This window comes from Rattus norvegicus, chromosome 1, assembly GCF_021556685.1.
Source record: "Rattus norvegicus strain SHRSP/BbbUtx chromosome 1, alternate assembly SHRSP_T2T, whole genome shotgun sequence".
Classification (NCBI taxonomy): domain Eukaryota; kingdom Metazoa; phylum Chordata; class Mammalia; order Rodentia; family Muridae; genus Rattus; species Rattus norvegicus.
The window spans coordinates 195730941-195748165 of NC_141534.1; the positions used below are offsets into that span (position 1 = coordinate 195730941).

Here is a 17225-nt window from a genome sequence, read left to right on the forward strand (position 1 = left end):
GCACCCATCACAGAAGGTGAGGTCTGCTCATGGTAGGGGGGGCACAGTAGCTACAGCATGGCCTCTGTGGTGCAAGGGAGCCAGTTATGCCTCAGCAGCAAAGAAGAAGCAGAACTCAAGCAGGATGCTATATGCCTCAAGACTCTTTCAGAATAACCTGTATCATCCAGCTAGGTTGTAAGTCCCCAGCGTTCTACAGTCCCCCAAAACACAGCACCATCACTGAGGACAAAGTATACACACAGATGCCATCCAAACCCTCATGCAACAGCAGAACAGTTTCATTCTACTGTTGTACAAGACCTCTGTATGGCTACACCCAGACTTCAACCCTTCTACAACTGAGAGTTGCTTTTCTGATTTGAGCCATGACTGTTCTTGAACTAGTATCCTGGTGTACGACGCATGGTGTTTTGGAAGGTTTCTGTCACACATGGATTCTATAACTTTAACATTTTCAGAAGTTTTTTTTAACCTATTTACACTGAGCAGCACGTGACAGTGCCTGTGCCTGTCTGCCTATCAGACCTTTTAACTGTCGGTGTGATCTTGGTATTTCCTTGCAGCCGTTGTTTGGAATATTCTAGAGAGGTTGTGCAGCTTCACATATATTTTATGGTCCTCTGGGTCTTTTCTTTGGGGATCTATCTACCTACATTTTTTTTTCTGTTCTTTCCTGTATTTAAAAAAATCAGCCAGCCCTGTAGCACGTGCCTTTAATTCCAGTACTTATGAGGCAGAGACGGGCAGATCTCTGTGAGTCCGAAGTCAGTCTAGTCTACAGAATGAGTTCCAGGCCAATCAGAGCTACATAATGAGATCCTGCCTATTAAAAATGACAAATAAAACCCCACCTCTGGGTGTAGTGACAATCGCCTTGGGTGAACTCTTGGGTGGCAGAGGCAAAAGGATCCCTGTGAGTTTGAGGCTAGCCTGGTCTACATCGTGAGTTCTAGGCCATTCCAGACTACCTAGGGAGACCCAGTCTCAGACACTGATTTGCCAGGGGCCTTGACATAATGTAATGGTCCCAGTCTAGTGATGTGCTAACGACAGTGTTTCAGTCTCTGCATTGTGTCTTCACACTATAAAGGATGCCTTAATCCACCTAGAATTGAGTTTATCAAGCTTTTCCTTCCTTCTTAGTATCTTTGTATATGAATCTTGTTTGAGAAATATTGTCATATTCCAACGCCCCAGTGTGTGTCTTCCCACATGCCCATAGACCTCAGGCCTCTGCTCTTTGCCCCTCCCCAAGTCCATACTTTCTCCCAGACCTGTAATCCAAGGGCCACTGCCTCCCCTCCTACAGCCACACTGTCTCCTTGTTCCTGCCAACTCCAGAAAGATCTGACCTGGATCAGGAACTCAGTGACAACAAGGTGCCACGGTCTCAGGCTGACCTTGAACTTCTGAAGTTGAGGGTTACAGGCCTGTGCCATCACGCCCATTTATGAGGTTCTAGGAATCAACAGTGAAACGATGATATAACATCCCCAGCCCACAAACGGTGGTTAAGGGCACTTGACACCAAAATTGATGACCTGAGCTCAATCCATAAGACTTCTGAGTCACACACACACACACACACACACACACACACACACACACACACGTGGGATATACGTGTAAAAAAGATTATTTAAATTTAAAACAAATGTTTCCTAGGGAAGGGATGTAGTTTCGTGGTAGAGAATGCCCCTGACATGTATGAGTGAGGTTATAACAAACTATATTCCCTTTAAAAATCTTTAGAATTTTACTTTTGTACAGATAAATCTTTTAAAGTACTAGAGTTTATTTTAATGAATAAAATAAGGTAGGGATCCAATTTCACTTTTCTTTCTGTACTTTTATTTTTCAATATGGAGTGGTTTTTCTTGGTATCATTTATTGAGAAATCTGTCACCCCCCCTCCCCCAACTGCTCTGCAGTGCCACTGCTGTCATATGCCAGTCCTATACATACATATATGGTAACCGGCAACCGTGCTGGTTTGAATGAACAATCCCGACCCCCCATAGTCTTAGAGTTTTAATACTTGGTCCTCTGTTGGTGGAACTGTGTGGGAGTTTAGGGGGCGCCAGCTTTGCTGGATGCCATGCACCACTGCTGGGTCGGGGTCAAGGGCAAAAGCTTTCGGCTGCTTGAAGCTGTGGTTGCAGTTTACACTGTGGTTTAGGGTGTAAGTCCTCGCTGTGTGCTCAGGCTGCCATGCCTGCTATTTTCTGTCGCACCTCCCCGCCATGGTGGACTTGTTTCTCTCTGGAACTGTAAACCCAAGTAAAGTCTTCTATATTTAAGTTGCCCTGGCCATAGTTTCTCTTTTAGCATAGCAACAGGAGAACAACTAACGCAGTAACTCGAGTCCATCTCCTCTCCTATAAGCAACCTCATCAGTACCCACTACGCTTGGCCTGTGAGGCTGAGCCCGCTGCCCAGGAGGACCTGAGGAGCAGCAGCTGTAGCATTAATCACCCCATCTTCCGAGAAGGTGCAAAGGTCGGTGCTATCAGTCCCGCCCCACCCCCATCCTCAGCACTGGCCTCCCTTGCTTCCCCACGAGCCTCTCCATTCCCACGTTTTCTTTTCTTTTCCTTCAGACCACCTTCATGATCACATTCGATGTCTCCTACAAGGCCTTCCTAGGAGACAGGTTGCTTCTGAGGGCCAAAGCCAGCAGGTGAGCCCAGGAGAGCTATGGTATGCCCTTCCTACCCCAGTTTTATGTCCCAGCTGGGTATCCGTTTCCTGATCCCTTCACAGTTGTCTTCCACTCTTTCTCTCCAGTGAGAATAATAAGCCTGATACCAACAAGACTGCCTTCCAGCTGGAGCTCCCAGTGAAGTACACCGTCTATACCCTGATCAGTAGGTAGGAATCCTTAACTCTTGCCTTGCTCCTTCAACCTTCCTCCAAGCCTCTTTGTGAAGTAGGCTTCTGAATCAGCCTGCTTCATGATGGTGACTGGGGCAGGATCCTTGTAAAGAAGAGGTTTCTTTAGCTCACAGTCTGGAGGGTGACAGTCTAAGCAGCACAGTGCCAGATTTGACGAGAGTCCCCTGGGCCACAGAAGGCAGAAGGCGTGCCAATGACAGAACAGTGAGCTAGAAGACGATCACACAGCTAAGATAGGGAGGCAAAGCAAAGGAGGAGGTGCCAGTTGGGCAACTTGTCCCTAGGTTTTCCCCTCATGAAGGTCTCACCCCTTCCCAACATTGTACCAAGGGCCAAGCTCCCAGCACACGAACCCTCAGAGAACACACTCAAACTGTCCAGCCTGGAGCAGCCTCTAAGCTCCCTCCTGCAGAAATTCTTGAGTGGGTTTCCAGCCATCTCTCTCTCTCTCTCTCTCTCTCTCTCTCTCTCTCTCTCCCTCCCTCCCTCTCTCTCTCTCTCTCTCTCTCTCTCTCTCTCTCACACACACACACACACATATACATATACCTATGCCTATACACCACACACATATACCTATACCTATACACACACACATATACATATACCTATACCTATACACACACATATATATATATCCATATATATATGTATATATATATATATATATATCCATTGTTTAATTCCTCTTCTCTCTCCAGTACTTACTCCTCCCTTCTCACAAAACTTTCCTCGGTGCTAGACGCTGAGTGAAACTATGAGATTGAGGGCGAGACTTTTCTGGGCATTGCATTCTGGGAGCTTGACCTAACAGGATAGGTCTGTCACCACACAGAAGCCAGGCAAGGTCAGAGGAGGGTAGAGCTGGTAGGAGAGTCACGTGCAAAGCTGCTGCTATGGGATTTGAAGGTGAACGCAGGGGCAGGGTAAGCTAGAAGCACGCAAGTGACTTTCCAGAGTGGACTGTTACTCCATGGAGTGAGAACTGTTGGGAGGGCTGAGAGAGTCAGTCCCATGAGTGGGGTTCGCTCAGTGGTTGCTGAGTGCACAGAAGAACTGGAGGGGTCAGGACCAAATGTGTCATTTTCAGTGACATGACCCATGGATGACATTTATGAATTTTCTCTTTTCTCCCTAGGAAAACACAGCTTACAGTTAAATATACTAGGGATATTTCAAGCATTTTTTTGTTATAGTGGGGTTTTGAAAGAGTTGTTTATTATTATTATCATTACTACTACTACTACTACTAATTTCACTTAATACTCTGGATAACCATATTGTTATCTCTATTTTTACCAATAAAAATTAAGAATTAATAACCTGCACCTGCATTCACCAGATTAGCCACATTGAATGTCTCCTACAAGGCCACCCTGGGTAACAGGGTTGCTTATGTGGTCCAAAGCAAGCAGGCAAGCCCAGGCCCAGAGAGCCTTCCTCCAGAGAGGGTTTGTGCCCATGCATATGTGTCACATACCTCGCAAGACTGAGGAAAGGCGGAGGGCTCTACTCAGCTTCGAAAAGAACTTTAAGTCTGGGGGTTGGGGATTTAGCTCAGTGGTAGAGCGCTTGCCTAGCAAGAGCAAGGCCCTGGGTTTGGTCCCCAGCTCCGGAAAAAAAAAAGTTTAAATCTGGGGAAATGGCTCAGAGGGTGAAGACACTGCCAAACCCGATGCCTGGGCTCTCATGGTAGAGGCAGAGAACATTAAATGTGCACGGTGGCACACGCCCTCCTCCAGATAAACAGATGTAAAGCAACTGTTTCTGGAATGTTTAGAGCTGGAGGTTTTAAGGCAAGAAAGGGGAAGCAGAGATAGATGACATTTGGGAGACACAGAGGAATCCATGCTGAGAGAAAACTCCCAGAGGTTACAGAAAGCTGGGGACAGGGTGCTGGATGCTGCTACAGCAGTCCTGCAGGACGCTAACCAGGCTAAACGACTATGTTTCAGGTTACTTTGTTGAGCAGGAAGTGGAGGGTGTGAGCTGTGAACTTGGGCACTTCTTCAGCAGTGCCTTGGCTCTGAGGACTGAACCTGGGGCCTAGCGTTTGCTAAGCAAGTCCGACAGCCGCATCCTCAGTCTCCTGTTCTAAAATGTCCAGTTGATAGCGTGAAACTATTGGGCTCTGCAGAAGTTCTGGGTAGAGGCTCTGGCTTCTGGGTGCTGATGAAGTATGCTGGCCCTTCTTCTAGCTCTGTGGCCCTGGCTCATCCTGGAACTCACTAAGTGGCCCTGGGTATCCTAAAACTCGCTATGTAGACCAGCTGGCCTCAAACTCACAGAGAAGGGCCCGCCCGCCTGCCTCTGCCTCCCAAGGGCTGGGATTATAGATGGCCACCACCATGCCCTTCCTGCTTAATTCTATTGAGATCTGAGACATCAAGCATGGAGAAGGCAGGGACCATGACCTAACTGTTGAAATCCTCAGAACTATCCAAACACCTCTCGAAAAGACTTTTGAGTGTGAAACTTTTTATTCATACAGGCAGTGGTATTCAATAAGACATTTTCAAAAGTAACTATGTTCTTTGTTATTTAATTCAAATTTTTGATAATTTCATACACGAGTAATGTATTTACACAACCCACTCCCTCTTTTCCTCTCCCCTCCTACTCCTCCTGTGCCCCTCCCTACCCTCTTTTGTAACATAGTAAATGTCTACTGAGAGCCATTGTTATAATTCTAGCATTTGGAAGACAGGGGTAGGGAGATTGCTGTGAATTTAAGGCTGATCTGGGCTATGCTTTGAGCCTATCTCACAATTATAAAAAGAAAGAAAAATGAGGAACTGGTAGATAGAAACCTGTCAGCATTTAGGGTGCCCCTTGGCTTGAGATCCCCGGGCCGTCTCCTTTCGCACGTGCTCACCTGCCCCAACACAACTATATCTGCTTCCGTGCCTGCCACCAGACAGAGGCCGCACTCCACTTGTCCCAAGTAACCTAGCCTTCACGTCGGAGGGCCACCCTGGGCTGATTTATTCTGGCAGAAGACTTTGTAGGAGTTCCTGAGACCACTTCCTATCTGCTAGAGGAGGCGTATAAACGCTTTCTCGCCACTGGGAAATGTTGATCAGTACAAGAAACATGCAGACGTTGGGTCCCTAAGTGAAAATCGCTAGAACTTGATTGACAACTTTTTCCTGCCAAAGAAAGAGCCGGGACAGAGCTTCAGGGGTATAAAGAAGTCAGTGCACCAAGGGGAGAGCTGGTAACCCCAGTGCCTAGCAAAGGCACTGTGGGGAGAGGAGTGGAAGCTGGCACCGAGGCTGCAGATACATTCGGAGACCATGGTTGTCTTCCTGAGTATCTGCTGGGCCTAGTGCTCAGCAACAAGTGATGGTTCAAACGGAGATGGCGTCAGAGCTGTTTCTCACTCACATGCCGTTTTCTCCAGGCAAGAAGATTCCACCAACCATGTCAACTTTTCATCTTCCCACGGGGGGAGAAGGCAAGAAGCCGCACATCGCTATCGTGTGAGAAGCTAGGGAGTACGCGTGTCGGTCTCGGCTCAGGATGGGGAAGACTGGAGAACCGGGGTAAGGAACAAGGAGGGGTGCTCTGGGGACCATGCCACTATCTGGTCTCCGTTCCTGCAGGTGAATAACCTGAGTCCACTGAAGCTGGCCGTCAGAGTTAACTTCTGGGTCCCTGTCCTTCTGAACGGTGTGGCTGTGTGGGACGTGACTCTGAGCAGCCCAGCACAGGTACCAGCCTGTAGCATTTCTCTCTCCACAGTCCCTCTCTGTAATAATGCCATGCTCTTACCAGGAGGATTGCCTCTGCTCCTAGGGTGTCTCCTGCGTGTCCCAGATGAAACCTCCTCAGAATCCCGACTTTCTGACCCAGATTCAGAGACGTTCTGTGCTGGTGAGCAAAGCCCACGGACTGAGGGACACAGGAATGTACTGGTGAATTGGAGTGGTGTCGTCAGCCTGAGATGTTACACTCTCTACTCAGTGTTAGCCTTTATTTTATCTTTTTGTCTCTCTCTAAGGAAAGGCCCCCTCTCCTCAGCTCTGTTCCCTTCCTGTCCCCAGGACTGCTCCATTGCTGACTGCCTGCACTTCCGCTGTGACATCCCCTCCTTGGGCATCCAGGATGAACTTGACTTCATTCTGAGGGGCAACCTCAGCTTCGGCTGGGTCAGTCAGGTGTGTAGCCAATGGCAGAGCTGCTCCCCTGGCCCGTGTGTGCCTGATGGGTCTGGGGCATCCTTGGGTCAGGGCTGTTCTTGAACGCTGAGCTGCCTGCCCCCAGGTCTAATTCCCAGCTCTGCCCCACCCTCTCTTTGGCAGACATTGCAGGAAAAGGTGTTGCTTGTGAGTGAGGCTGAAATCACTTTCGACACATCTGTGTACTCCCAGCTGCCAGGACAGGAGGCATTTCTGAGAGCCCAGGTAGTGACTGTGGCAGGCGGGAGCCAGGCTGGTGAGAGGGCTCCGATGTTCAGTCTGTAGTGTTAGCTGTGGGATTTGCCAGATTGGACAGAAGATGAAGGTTCCTAGATGCACAGAATCCATGAAGGTTTCTGTAGCTCAATGGTTGGAAGCATTCATGGGTCTTGGCCAGTGAGTGGGGGTAAGTGTGTGTTTGTGCATGTGTGTGTGTGTGTATGAGTGTGTGTGTATGAGTGTGTGTGTGTATGAGTGTGTATGAGTGTGTGTGTATGAGTGTGTGTGTATGAGTGTGTGTATGAGTGTGTGTATGAGTGTGTGTGTATGAGTGTGTGTGTATGAGTGTGTGTGTATGAGTGTGTGTGTATGAGTGTGTGTATGTGTGTGTGTGTATGAGTGTGTGTATGTGTGTGTGCGTGTATATGAGTGTTTGTGTGTGTGTCTCTCTGTGTGTGTATGTAAGAATAAGCACTCACTGATTTTCAAATCAGGTGGAGACAACGTTAGAAGAATACGTGGTCTATGAGCCCATCTTCCTCGTGGCGGGCAGCTCGGTGGGAGGTCTGCTGTTACTGGCTCTCATCACAGTGGTACTGTACAAGGTGAACTGTTGTTTTCAAGTCATTTTCCTAACACAACTAGTGTCTGCCAGCAGCTCTGCCATGTACAAGATAGGACAGTGATAACTCAGATCGTGGTCATGGGGCAGCTTGGCCACATGTTCTGTCCCCATCACTTAGATTTGCTTGGTCTTTTTCCAGTTCTCCTTTTTGAAATAACAATTAAGACTCAGGTCACAGAACGGCTGAAGTGACATAGACACTCCATGTGTAAATGTGCCTGACCATGAGCCTATGCCTTTCTCGCCCAGTTAAGGGTGTAACGACTGCTCGGCACACGGTTGTCTCCATACATGACGCTGTGCACACAACTGCTTGGCACACAGCTGGAAGTTATTTTAGTTTCTTTCTTATCTTCAACTCCTCTACTTTCTCCCTTTCCTTCTTACCCAGTTTTTCTGACTTTATTATTTTATAGCTTGGCTTCTTCAAACGTCAGTACAAAGAAATGCTGGACGGCAAGGCTGCAGATCCTGTCACAGCCGGCCAGGCAGATTTCGGCTGTGAGACTCCTCCATATCTCGTGAGCTAGGAATCCACTCTCCTGCCTATCTCTGCAATGAAGATTGGTCCTGCCTATGAGTCTACTGGCATGGGAACGAGTTCCCTACAGCTCTGGACTAGCCTGGGGAACGTCCCAGGCGTGATGTCATACCTCCTGAGATGGGAGATTTTTATGCTTTTGCCGAAGTGTCAGACTTCAGTGCTGATCCACTTTTTTTTGCAAGAGCAGGGATGGGGTCAGCATAAATTTACATATGGAGAAGATTTAGCACCCAATATAGACTGACAGGAGTATGCTCAGTATCCAATGTGTTGCTTGTATGTATTTTTTAAAAAATAAATATGAAAATGCAGGGGGAAACACCACATTTTCTTTATATTAAAAATAACTTGAACTGAGATATGACCTACCCTATGGCCTGCCCAGCCTCTCTGCCATGCCGTTCCCAAAGAATCAGAGGACACCAAAGTTTCACACCTTTATTGCGCTTGGAACTGTCCACTGGAACCTCAGGGGCCCTTAGAGCCGGTATGGAGGTCAGTTTGGAGACTGTGGCAGAGTACGTCTGCTGAGTCTTCAAGGCTGCTCGTAGCCGGTGGGCAAAGGATTGACGTGGGGATTGTGGAAAAGCGTGTGGTTCCCATCCCCCCAGGAGAAGGGCTGTGGAGAGAAGGCAGACTGGTCACTGTGGTCCCTCCCCTGGAATTCCCCTGCATGCTCTCACTCATTCACCCTCTGGCATACCTTGGTTCGGATGCGGAGGTGGTGATAGGGGATGAATTCTGGGCGCTCATGGTGGCCAGCGTGCATCCAGCAGTTAAGCGAGCAGAGAGCTACGCTGGGGAGAGCCAGCACAAAGGTCAGGAGGCGCCAAGTGTTGGCTGGGAGAGCAAAGGTGGGAGTGAGAGCAGATTCACAGGTAAAAGTTATCACTGGGCCTAGAGGTCTGAAAGATCGGTGCCTGGTAGATCAGGAGAGGGGAGCCAGGAAAGGGAGGGAGGGGAAGGCAGGGGCCAAGAAAACAAATGGGCTAGGCTACTAAATCTCCCTCAGGCCTGGCCCCACTTACCTCCTGCGCCTCCGTGGTCTCCTTTGGATGCGCTGGCCATGCTCCGACTGAGGACCTTAAGAGGCAGAGCCATTGTTGAAGGGAGGCTAGGAATGGCACTGTCCTTCTCTGTCTCCTTCACTCAGTCTAGGGGATCTCCTCCCCACTCGCAGCCAATCACCTGTTGAGCCGGCACATGGATGGCTATTTTTAGGGACTTTCTCTGACTAAAGTGGGTCTTGACTGGAAGGAGATCCTCTTCTGGCAGCTGATGCAATGTGCCTTTTATTTTGGCAAGGGAACATTTAAAGTGAAATACGCCCCTGGCTTGGCCATACAAGCCTGTCGGCCCGGCACTTGAAACAGGTAGGCAGGAAGATCAGAGTTCAAGGCCACTGTGGTCAAGTTAGTGAAGTTGAGCGCAGCTTGAACAACCTAAGATCCCATCTTTAAAACAAAATTTTAAAATGGGGTGGGGGTCGGGGTGGGAGTGTAGTTCGGTTGGTAAAATGCCTGGAGTGTCTGCCTACTTAGTACCCATAATGCCCTGAGTTCTTTCCCTACTGCTACACAAGCCCAGTGTGGTGGCACTTATCTTTAATGACTTCATTTAATATTCTGTTCTCAATGGCTAGCACAGGGTAGACATGTAATATACCTAAAATTCATTAAGTGCCCATTTTAAAAATTATTTATCAGTGCTGGGAATTGAATCCCTGGGCTGCGTGCACGCTAATTAAATGTTCCTCCACTGAGCTTAGTCTTGGTGATTGCTGTATTTTATTTAGTATTGGTGTGTGTGCTCAGACATGTGAGCTCAGAGAACAACTTTATGGTTTGTTCTCTCCTTCTGGGAGCCAAGAGCAGGTCACCATGCTTGTATAGTGAGCACCTTTGCCCACTGATTCATCTAGCCAGCCCAAGAAGCTTGAAGGCAGAGTGGGGAAAGACTTAAGAGCCGGAGCTCTGTAGCCCGAGCTATATTCTCAGCCATCGGGCTTTCTGTTCTTCCTCTCTATGATTGGAGTTCACTATGCAGTCTAGGCTGGAATCGAACTCATGACTCTCCTGCTTTAGTTTCATCAGTGCTGCCATTTCAGGTGTGAACTGTACCGTGCTCAGATTTATAGTCTAACAGGATGCTTCCAGCTCTGAGCAAAGTTTGATGTTTCTAATCGGTACACTTTCAAGAAAGGACTCTTCTACACCTATACTCCTTATTTACTTTAATCTTGGGCTAGTGAGATGGCTCAGCGGTAAGGGTGCTTGCTGGTAAGCCTGGCATTCTGTGTTTGATCCCTAAGACACAGAAGGTAAGAGATCGTCATGCTCCCAGCGCCCCCTCCCATAAACATATAATTAAATGCAATAGAAAGAGAATAGTTTCACCTACCCAGGTTCCTCTTTCCGTAATGAATTCTTCCCATTTTGGGAAGAATTTCACTTTTGCCCCGTTGGGTTTTTAGGACTGCTGTGGAAATGGGACTTTAAATTTTCCTGTCATTCAACCTCCCCAGCCCCCATACACAGTTCCCTCTAATCTCCTCCTATTAGGTTCCATTGTAGCTATTGAAGAAAACGGAAAGAGGGAGATTTTTACTTACAGAGAGTTTAGGTCCCCCTTTCCTCCAAAGTAGCCTCTCAGAGGCTTGCTGAGAATTCCCTCCCTGCCTTCTCTGCTCCTTGCAACCACTTGGTGAGTGCTACAAAGGTCACTCCTGTCCTCTACCGCCATCGTGTGGTGCTCTTGCAAACATACCTGGAGATCTTTCCTTAAGATTTTCTCCAGATGGTAGTTCTTGTGTTATGTTTTTGATTCCTGTGCCGCTGGGGGCTGAACCTAGAGGCGAGGTACACCAGACAAACTCACACTCCTGGCCATTTTTTCTTTCTTTTTTCTTTTGTTTGGTTTTTACTGAGTACCCCTGCCTGGCTTGGATCCTAAGTCCTCCTTGGTGCTGTTTTTCCAGGTGCATGCCACCACATCCAACTGGGTTTTGCCTTAACTGTTTCTGTGTGAGAAAGCTAGCATCTGCACCTGTAACATCTGTAGCAACTGCAGCTCCCTTGCACCATGCACGAGTTACATTCCCAGGCCTGGAAGTTTGTTCTTTGCTTCAGACAGAGAAAAAACCAAATTCACCTGTAGATGGTCTTTGATACTTTGTGGATTCTTCTTTTCCCCACCCTTTATTCCCCTGGTTTTATCCCCTAACCCTAGATATGAGAGAAACCAGGATAGAGGGGAGAGAGGACTTGGGGGAAAATCTCCGAATTTCTTTCCTTTTGTTTCTTCTTTGACCATGGCTACTAACAAACCACAACCAACCCCTTAAATGATCAGCCTGCCTCTCAGGGCCTTTACATTTATGTATCTTCTGGAAAGTTCCCAGGATTCCGAAAGGTCATGCAGCAGCAGAAACTATCTGCAGCTGGCAAAACCAGGCCTTTGTTAGAGCACGAGGCAAATCATAGCCAGCTAGTGTGGAGTGGACTTTTGGAAGAACATTCATATAATATTTCTGTGTTGTCAAAAAGAATCCAAAATTTCAGAATTCTTAAAAATGTCACCACATTCACCAACTGCTAAGCCCCGCTGTGCAACACCCAAGCCTTTTATTAGTCATTTACCAAGTGGTGGTGACACAGGGCATGGAGGGATGGCCTATGCCAATCTTTCTTATGCACTACATAGAATTGTTAGCAGAAATTTTATGGGTTCCTGCCAAAGTCACCACATGCTAGAGGGGAAATCAGACTCAGAACAAAAGGTAGATGTGACACAGAAATAACCTGTCCCATATCATTTTTAGAGAACATTCATCTTCAGTGACAGGCTGTTATTTGAATATATAGCCAGGCATAAATCATTAATGAAAGAAAATAATTTTCCCAGAGTGTCTGTCATTCACAGATACAGCAAAGCTAATATAATTCTTTTAGCCAGGCTTCACACCCTGGAGCTATGGTAACTAGGCCTATAGATAACATTAAAGTCCAAAGGGAAGAAGAAGGCACAGTGATTACCATCTCCAACTGTCCCCTGCTGAATTCCTCACGATCCTTCTGTGCAGAGACCCATCAGCTCGCTGGTTTGCAACAGGAGCAGGGCTGTACAGTTCTTCAAACTTCTGCCATGTGGTGAGCACCGGCTTCTGGGTGAAGTGGGAGCAGGGTTGATGAGTCTGCCTTCTTCTCTGGATGGTGACCTGGAGAGGCTGGACTGGGTGGACTTTTGCAGTCCAGGTCTCTCCTTCCTTAGTTGGGGTTGCTGTCTTTACCCAGGCATGGTGGGCCCACATGATGACCCTGTAACTTAGTGTTTAAATGAGTGTCCAGAGTTCAACCTGTTGTGCTGTGGTCCTGTGCAGAGCATCTATGCTATACTTATCTGGAACTGCCCTGGGACTCCTTATAAAATCAGGCATTGGGCTCTCAGCCCTGGGATAACCTTTGCTAAGAAGGAGGGGAATTGGATGCATACTGGAGGACATAGCAATTGAACTACACACAGGTCCCATTACGTACCACAAGCCTCTGTTTACAGCATCATCGTGTGACAGTTCAAAAACCAAACTGCTATTTGAGCCTTCCTTGCTTGAGATCTTTAGGATTCTGGTTGAGACCCCAAGATCCTCTACTGTGCAAGAGAATCCACCACCCACCCCACCCCCATCATGTGAGGCATGGGGAGTAATGAATCCATGTTCCCTACAGATAAGAGGAGATTTCTCAGGACCAGGACAGGAGCCATAGACTCAGCAAGTCTTATTTCCCGGTGCTTCTGTGTCTTGCATTGAGGCTAGCATGCAACTCTGATGGAGTCTGCATCCCATGCAAAAGAAAGGCTGTAACTTGAACTTGGGGATGTCCTGCTATGAAAGGATAACAGCCAATTACTCTTACATAGCACACATATTGTAAATTGAACCCGTTTTATTCAAGCATTGAATTCTCCATAACCAGGTCTTATTTTTTTATACTTTTTTTTTCTTCTTTTTCTTTTTTCTTTTTTTCGGAGCTGGAGACCGAACCCAGGGCCTTGCGCTTGCTAGGCAAGTGCTCTACCACTGAGCTAAATCCCCAACCCCTTTTTTATACTTTTTATTGCTTAAAATATTCAATTTTAAATATGTTTCAGATTGGTAAACTTCTGTTTACTTTCAAACTTCCTCTGCCTTGCCAGCTTCAGGCTTTCCTTTGACAGCTTTGTGACATTTGCAGATGACTGTTTCATGGGAGATATAAATTGGCTTTGCGGCCTATCTTTTCTCTGTAAATAAATTACATTTATATCAAACACAGCTCTAGGTCTATTAAAAACATTTAACAACTTGTGAGGTGATTGATCTTTAATTCATATTTTAATTATCTTTGTTTTAAGAATTAATAATAAGCTAGATGCTCCCATAAGATTACTATTTTATAAATTGGGGTGATTTATCTTTGTCGAGATTTTGAGCCTTCATAAGTAACAAATTTTGAATTGAATCTCTTTTTAGTACCTAAATAAACCAAAAAACCATAAATATAAGCTACAGGGAAACTTGGAACCTCATTTTAACAATTCTTTTATAGCGTACCTGTATAAACAGTTTACTAGATCATACATTAAATATGTGTTTTCCTTCAGTTATATACATTTTATGTCATCAGTTTCCACAGTAAGAAACCATTTCAGAAACTCTTTTTTTTTCTTTTCTTTTCGTTTTCTTTTTTTTTTTTTTTCCGGAGCTGGGGACCGACATTTCAGAAACTCTTAAAGTTGGAAGTTATTTTAATTTTTATTATATTATCAAACTGAAAGGTGGCTTTATCCATTCTTAACATTTATTTTTTCCCCCAAATGGATATTTTCTTTGGAATCCTCATTTCTAAAGTGAGACTTCCTGGAATGTCAGCATCTGATATTATCTTCTTCATAAAGGACATAATTCAGGAGAGCGGGTCAGACCGATTTCATCAGTAAACATTCGCAGGAACAAAACTGTGTACAATGAGTCATTACTGTCCCGATAGCTGGGACTCAGCTTTCCCAAGTGGCGAGGTTTAACAAACTAGCAAAGACATAAGTGATTAGACACACACTTTAAGTGTTTCCTATCATGACCACATCGTTATAGCCTTGGGAACATTAATAAACTCTTATCAATAAATATATCACTGAGTCCCATTCCTCATAAACCTTATATTACTTTTCAGACCTTCTGTGCCATGACTTTACATTTTTTTTTTTTTGGTTCTTTTTTTCAGAGCTGGGGACCGAACCCAGGACCTTGCAATTCCTAGGCAAGCACTCTACCACTGAGCTAAATCTCCAACCCCGACTTTACATTTTTATTGTTTTTTCCATTATCATATTGTTCTTAGTTTTTTTCTTTTTTTTTAAATAAATCCATTTATTAAGGAGGAAATATTTAGCAACATCTACAAGTGTAGTCAAAGCCTTTGACAAAGTTATCCTATAACACTGCATTAGTATCCATAAATGCATATTTTGGACAAAATAAATAATATGAAATTGGATATACATGACTAAATTAAAATAATTTCTACCAAAGAAAGCCAAAAAGGTGAATATTTTGAGTATTGAAATCTATTTAACATTTCAAGGGAAGTCACTAGTAAAATTCTCTATTTTTTTTCCTTATTTGCTAAGATAAGTAACAATTCTTCCATAACCTTGACATTAACCTGTGATAGGTACAGAACAAAGGTAAGCTTATAGTCCAGTGTATGTGATAAGTGTCAACAAAAACCAAACAACCCCCCAAGAAAAACTGAAAAATATATTCCAATTGATAAAGTAGGATCCATGCCTGGGATACAAGGATTGGTCAAGATACACTTAATACACAAATCATTAAATGTGATGTGACTAATCAAGACAATGAAAGATAAATATAGTCATCATGATAGATGCAGAAAAGCCCTTAGTTTTTTTTCAAAGCCTACTTTTAATAATGGTTCTTAAATGCTTTACCCTCTCTTGTAGTCCACCACCCACCAGAGGTATTGGAAAGAAAGGTTGTTAGGGTACGGGGGAAGCGGACCTGTTAAGAAAATGTTCTTTGGAGCAAATCCCATCTGTGTTGTCAACAGTTCAGTTCACGTAATCAGCAGCGGCGGCTCGATCCACTTGCAAATACTTCAAGAATAGCCCAGCATTCAGGATCAGTAGCGTGGGGCTAGCAAACATGAACCAGCAGTGACGGCATGATCTATCTAGTAGAAGCAGCCAGACCTCAGCCGAATTGTCACAGGTCAGCAGAGCGACCAGGACCACCAGGGACACCAGGAGAAGCTCTTTGCAAAGATCAGGGAAGGAGTGAGACCAAGAAGCTTTGCAAAGATAGCTATAGTAAGCAAGCCCCTCTCACAGTCTGCTGAGACCTATTTATACTCCCTTCAAACATCATGAGTCCCTCCATGGGTCTCGCTTCAGCGTGTGAGTCTGTCTTAGCAAAACTCCATGTGAGTCTGTATCAGCTGACATCACTCTGCCAATTGGCCCAAGGCCGTGGGAGCGGCAAGAAGCGCCAGGGCGCCAGGGCATTGGTGCATTTCTCTCTGTGCAGTCACAGCCAATGGAGCTCAACAGCACAATGTAAGGTGGACAATATGTGTTTGTCAGTCAAAGAGTCCTTCATCACATGTTCTTTCATGTGCTTGCTTTAGCAAAACACCCTTTCACTGTATCTGCTTCAGCTTTAGGGTGAATGTTCCTACCTCAGAAGACCTGGATTTAAGGTGGGGTTTCCCAAATTTAATTTAAGATTTAATTAAGAAAAGTCCCTCCCTGTTCCAGCCGCGTGGGTTTTAGTCCATTCCAGATGTAGTCAAGTTGACAACCAAGAGTAGCATCACACGTGTGAACCTCGTCATTCTATCTTTAGACGACAAGTCATATATATTATTTCTTTTCCTCATTAAACATCAGGTAAAGTGTTACCTCTTATTTTCTGTCTGAGTTCTGGAAACATCCAGCCACCTTAACTTTGATATATAAGTCCTTTTCTGAAAAACAAGTTTTTTATACCATGAGATGTAATTAACAAATAAACTTACCATGTGTTGTGAGATTTCCTAAGAGGGTGGCTTATGAAATATGTATTTCTACTGGAGACTCCATCTATGCATGTATGTATGTATGTATGTATGTATGTATGTATGTTCCCCTGTAGCTGCATAGATGGGAACCCCCATTTCTTAGTCTTTCTGCCTATATGCCCTAGTTTGTCCCTAAACACCTTGAGCTTGTATGCAGTTAGGTCCCAATTCATAGAACTGTCTGAGCAGCAGGACTGACACTCAGGTGGACACTCAATGATCCTGTCCATCTTTTCCTTCTGTGAAGGAATATGAAGATTTAACAAGCCCAGCCAAGATCATCTTATGCAGAAAGAAGTGAAGATATAAGAAGTCAGTTGTTTATCTTAGAGATACTTATAACATCCTCTTCATAAAAGAAAACTGAATTTAAATCACATAGGACGATCTAATAAATTAATATCACCTGTGAAGAAAGTGAGCCCAAACTGTTTGGGTCTAGAGTGGGTGGGTTGAATCTAATCTCCACATCCAGCAATCTTAAAGAGCATATGGGATTTACCAGTGTTATCTACACCCAAAGGCATTTCAAAAATAAAATCGAACCTGGTGCTTTATATTGGATAACAAACTCATTGCTGAGTCCGGTGACAATTATGTGGACCCGAAACATCTGCCCTGCTTTTATTCTGTGGAGAGTC

General features: G+C 45.3%; 2 protein-coding genes across 11 annotated transcripts in view; one reads left to right on the forward strand and one right to left on the reverse strand.

The window, feature by feature from the left end:
* Positions 1-9041, forward strand: part of Itgad (integrin subunit alpha D) — a 29252-nt gene extending 20211 nt beyond the window's left edge. For 7 of the 9 annotated variants that reach the window (XM_087586882.1, XM_087586889.1, XM_087586888.1 and 4 more), the window contains 10 exons: positions 2389-2502; positions 2604-2683; positions 2791-2874; positions 6302-6380; positions 6504-6611; positions 6697-6774; positions 6945-7058; positions 7203-7304; positions 7793-7903; positions 8340-9041. In XM_087586882.1, coding sequence (XP_087443008.1) covers positions 2389-2502; positions 2604-2683; positions 2791-2874; positions 6302-6380; positions 6504-6611; positions 6697-6774; positions 6945-7058; positions 7203-7304; positions 7793-7903; positions 8340-8453 — 984 coding nt within the window. In that variant the 3' untranslated portion in view covers positions 8454-9041. Of the gene's footprint in view, positions 1-2388; positions 2503-2603; positions 2684-2790; positions 2875-6301; positions 6444-6503; positions 6612-6642; positions 6775-6944; positions 7059-7202; positions 7305-7792; positions 7904-8339 lie in introns of all 9 variants that reach the window. The other 2 variants (NM_031691.2, XR_015638590.1) reach the window with 2 other exon arrangements.
* Cox6a2 (cytochrome c oxidase subunit 6A2) lies at positions 8892-9638 on the reverse strand. Of its 2 annotated transcripts, none has more exons than NR_037674.1 (3): positions 9496-9638; positions 9171-9264; positions 8892-9086 (listed from the first exon to the last, which is right to left on the reverse strand). NR_037674.1 is itself a non-coding variant. In NM_012812.3 (3 exons), exons 1-3 carry the CDS (start codon positions 9566-9568, stop codon positions 9003-9005), a joined length of 294 nt encoding a protein of 97 aa, NP_036944.2. In that variant the 5' UTR covers positions 9569-9638; the 3' UTR covers positions 8892-9002. The 2 variants fall into 2 exon arrangements, 1 of the variants encoding a protein (NP_036944.2); NM_012812.3 differs by having other exon boundaries at positions 9171-9307.
* Positions 9639-17225: the final 7587 nt, after the last annotated feature.

Coding starts and splice junctions, on each gene's coding strand:
- Cox6a2 (NM_012812.3), bottom strand. CDS start 9,568: ATGGCTCTGCCTCTTAAGGTCCTCAGTCGGAGCATGGCCAGCGCATCC. Junction 9,308..9,495: donor AGACCACGGAGGCGCAGGAG/GTAAGTGGGGCC, acceptor TTGCTCTCCCAG/CCAACACTTGGCGCCTCCTG. Junction 9,087..9,170: donor ACCTCCGCATCCGAACCAAG/GTATGCCAGAGG, acceptor TTCTCTCCACAG/CCCTTCTCCTGGGGGGATGG.